Source organism: Amphimedon queenslandica, unplaced genomic scaffold (genome assembly GCF_000090795.2).
Source record: "Amphimedon queenslandica unplaced genomic scaffold, v1.1 AMPQUscaffold_8654_Cont19404, whole genome shotgun sequence".
Classification (NCBI taxonomy): Eukaryota; Metazoa; Porifera; class Demospongiae; order Haplosclerida; family Niphatidae; genus Amphimedon; species Amphimedon queenslandica.
The window spans coordinates 1-2,695 of NW_003551071.1; the positions used below are offsets into that span (position 1 = coordinate 1).

The 2,695-nt window shown below is 36.0% G+C and overlaps 1 protein-coding gene across 1 annotated transcript; it reads right to left on the reverse strand.

Moving 5' to 3' along the window:
* Positions 1-354: 354 nt before the first annotated feature.
* LOC109591230 (ral GTPase-activating protein subunit alpha-1-like) lies at positions 355-2,689 on the reverse strand. Its single transcript, XM_020007003.1, has 4 exons — positions 2,569-2,689; positions 2,171-2,242; positions 1,814-1,962; positions 355-682 (listed from the first exon to the last, which is right to left on the reverse strand). Exons 1-4 carry the CDS (start codon positions 2,632-2,634, stop codon positions 355-357), a joined length of 615 nt encoding a protein of 204 aa, XP_019862562.1. The 5' UTR covers positions 2,635-2,689.
* Between the last annotated feature and the right edge of the window lie 6 nt (positions 2,690-2,695).

Consider the following 2,695-nt stretch of genomic DNA (forward strand, 5'->3'; position numbering starts at 1 on the left):
GAGGGAGAGAGAGAGAGAGAAAAAAGAAAGATAAAGATTGTGTAAATACATAAAATGGAGTAAGAGTGAAATGAAAGGAGAGAGAGAGAGAGGGGGGGAGGGAGAGAGAGAGAGAGAGGGGGAGGGAGAGAGAAAGAGAGGGGGGGAGGGAGAGAGAGAGAGGGGGGGAGGGAGAGAGAGAGAGAGAGAGAAGAAAATTAATGATGGAGAAAGATTGAAATATACCTACATGTACCTGTACAGGTACATGTACATGTACATGTACAGGTACATGTACAGATACAGGTACAAAGAGATAAAGAGAGGGAAAGATGAAAGAGAGAGAGAGAGAGAGAGAGAGAGAGAGGGAAATAACTAGAAACTGATCTCCATTACTTGCAGCAGCTGGTCAGCTATGCTTCCTCCTAGACTAGTGTCTCTGTTCTCAGGAGGAGGGGATGACTCATCATACAATAATGTTATCGTTAAATGTAGCAATACTGACAATAAGTACAACCACGTTTCCCCGTCCAGTGTCCATTGTTGCACGATCTCTTGGTATAACTTCAATATCCTACGACCGCTGTCCACCTGTATCTCTAATTGATGCCCGTTGCTACCAGACTGCTGGTGTAAGAAGAGTTGACTTGTGTGCGCTATGAACATCTTTAAGGAGGACTGGAGACCAGCTCTCACATCAGATCTGCAATAATAATAATAATAATAATAATAATAATAATAATAATAATAAATTTTGGAGAACTAAAGAATTTTATTTTATAGTTATTATTATTATTATTATTATCATATTTTTCTCCTACTCTCCTTCTCTATATAAAATTACTTAACCTACATGTATTCTATTTTATATTTTTACATTTGTTGTCTGTTCTATAATAATAATAATAATAATAGTAATAATAATTCCTGTGCACTGTACATTATGAACAAGTATATATGGTGACATTACTATAAAGGCTATCATATACCATGAAACTTGTTTCATGAAACATTAAAAAAAAATACAGGATTCAATGGAGCTTGAAACATGTTTCATTAAAGTTGAAAATATAAAAGATGTTTCATGAAACAAGTTTCATGTTGTAGGGTGGTCTTAATGAAGCTCATTTCAATAGAGTAGAACAGGGGGGGGGCTTAGGGGAGGGGTCAATGGACCACAGCTGGGCAATGAACCTAATTAACACAATTAACACCCTGATGTGTGATGTCTGACCCACTAGAGCCTGGTGAGATAAAACCAGTATAAATAGGATGAGTAGAATTTCATTAATTGTAGGCATCACTACATCACTGACCTATCCACACATCGGAAATTTTTGAATGGGGGAAACCCCTATAACCTTTAAAAAGCACAAACAGTTGAACCACAATCTCCACTAACTGTTATATGTAACATATACACATGTACATGCATGGGACAGTACAAATGTACATATATGTACAATTTATTCTTAAGTACATGTACATGTATTCTGTATTGTAGATCCCCCCCATGCTTGTATTCATGCATGTATTTCCTCAAATAAGGGTCTAGACGTTTATTCCTTAACAGAGGAAAAAAATCACAAAAAATTAAATCAAAAAGTGAGTTCAAAAACAGCCACCTTATGCTGTGAAGACTGAAAATAAACAATTAAGTTATTTAGGCCACTCTAAACAGAGGCACACTGGCTAAATGATACATACATGTATCTATAATGATAATAATATTAGTGATAGGCATTTATTTGAGTAAGGCCCCCATTCAAGGAAATACGGTACATGTACATGTATTTCTACTCATCAACGAATAATCAGTTCATCAGTCTCTCACCTGTCAAATTTACTGTACCCACTGATGGCCTCCCACGGGAGGACTGAGAGTGAGGGGGCGGGGGGAGGGGCTGGACTTGGACTGACAGGAAGTGATGATACGATGATGGGAGGGGCAGGAGCCTCCATAAACAACGGCTTATTGGAATCCTTGAGAGAGAGAGAAATGTCAATTAATTAATGGCAATTAATAATAATTATGATTGATTAAACCAAAATTTTTTTTAATGTAAAAATTTACTATAAAAATTAAATAATAAAGGCAGTAAAATATTCCACTTCTATGGTATTTAAAAATAATTAATAAATAATAATAATAATAACAATACGTTGTGCATTTATTATTGCTATCAATTACCTGCACCCATGATGAATATAATTCAGTTAGTTTATTAACAACACCTGGATGAGACAATGGCAGATGAAAAGCCTACGATGTATTTGAAAATAGCAAATAATTAATTAATACATGCTCCACCCACTAACCAAACCCACAATTAATCAATAAAAAGGGGAAACTCCTCTAAAAAGGAGAATAAAACATTTTGAGAAAACAGCTATAGTTTAAAAATAAAAAATCAAATCTCTTCTATTCCACCAATCATGAGAAAAAGCCCACAAGCTTGCTTTTAAACTTTGCAGAATGAAAGCTAAAAGTCTATTAAGTAATTTCACAATGTTAACTAAATTCTAATAAAATAGTCACATCCCCCTTTTTGGAAGGAGGCCTCTTTGTGTACAAGTACATGGGCATACTTGATGACATATCTCAAAGAGAAGGTTGACATTGTCACGGGATGATAGCCACATCTCCCTCATCATCTCCTGTGGCTCTGGAGTGAAGGACTGATCACTGCTGGCCAGAGCTGGACTAGGACTAGCT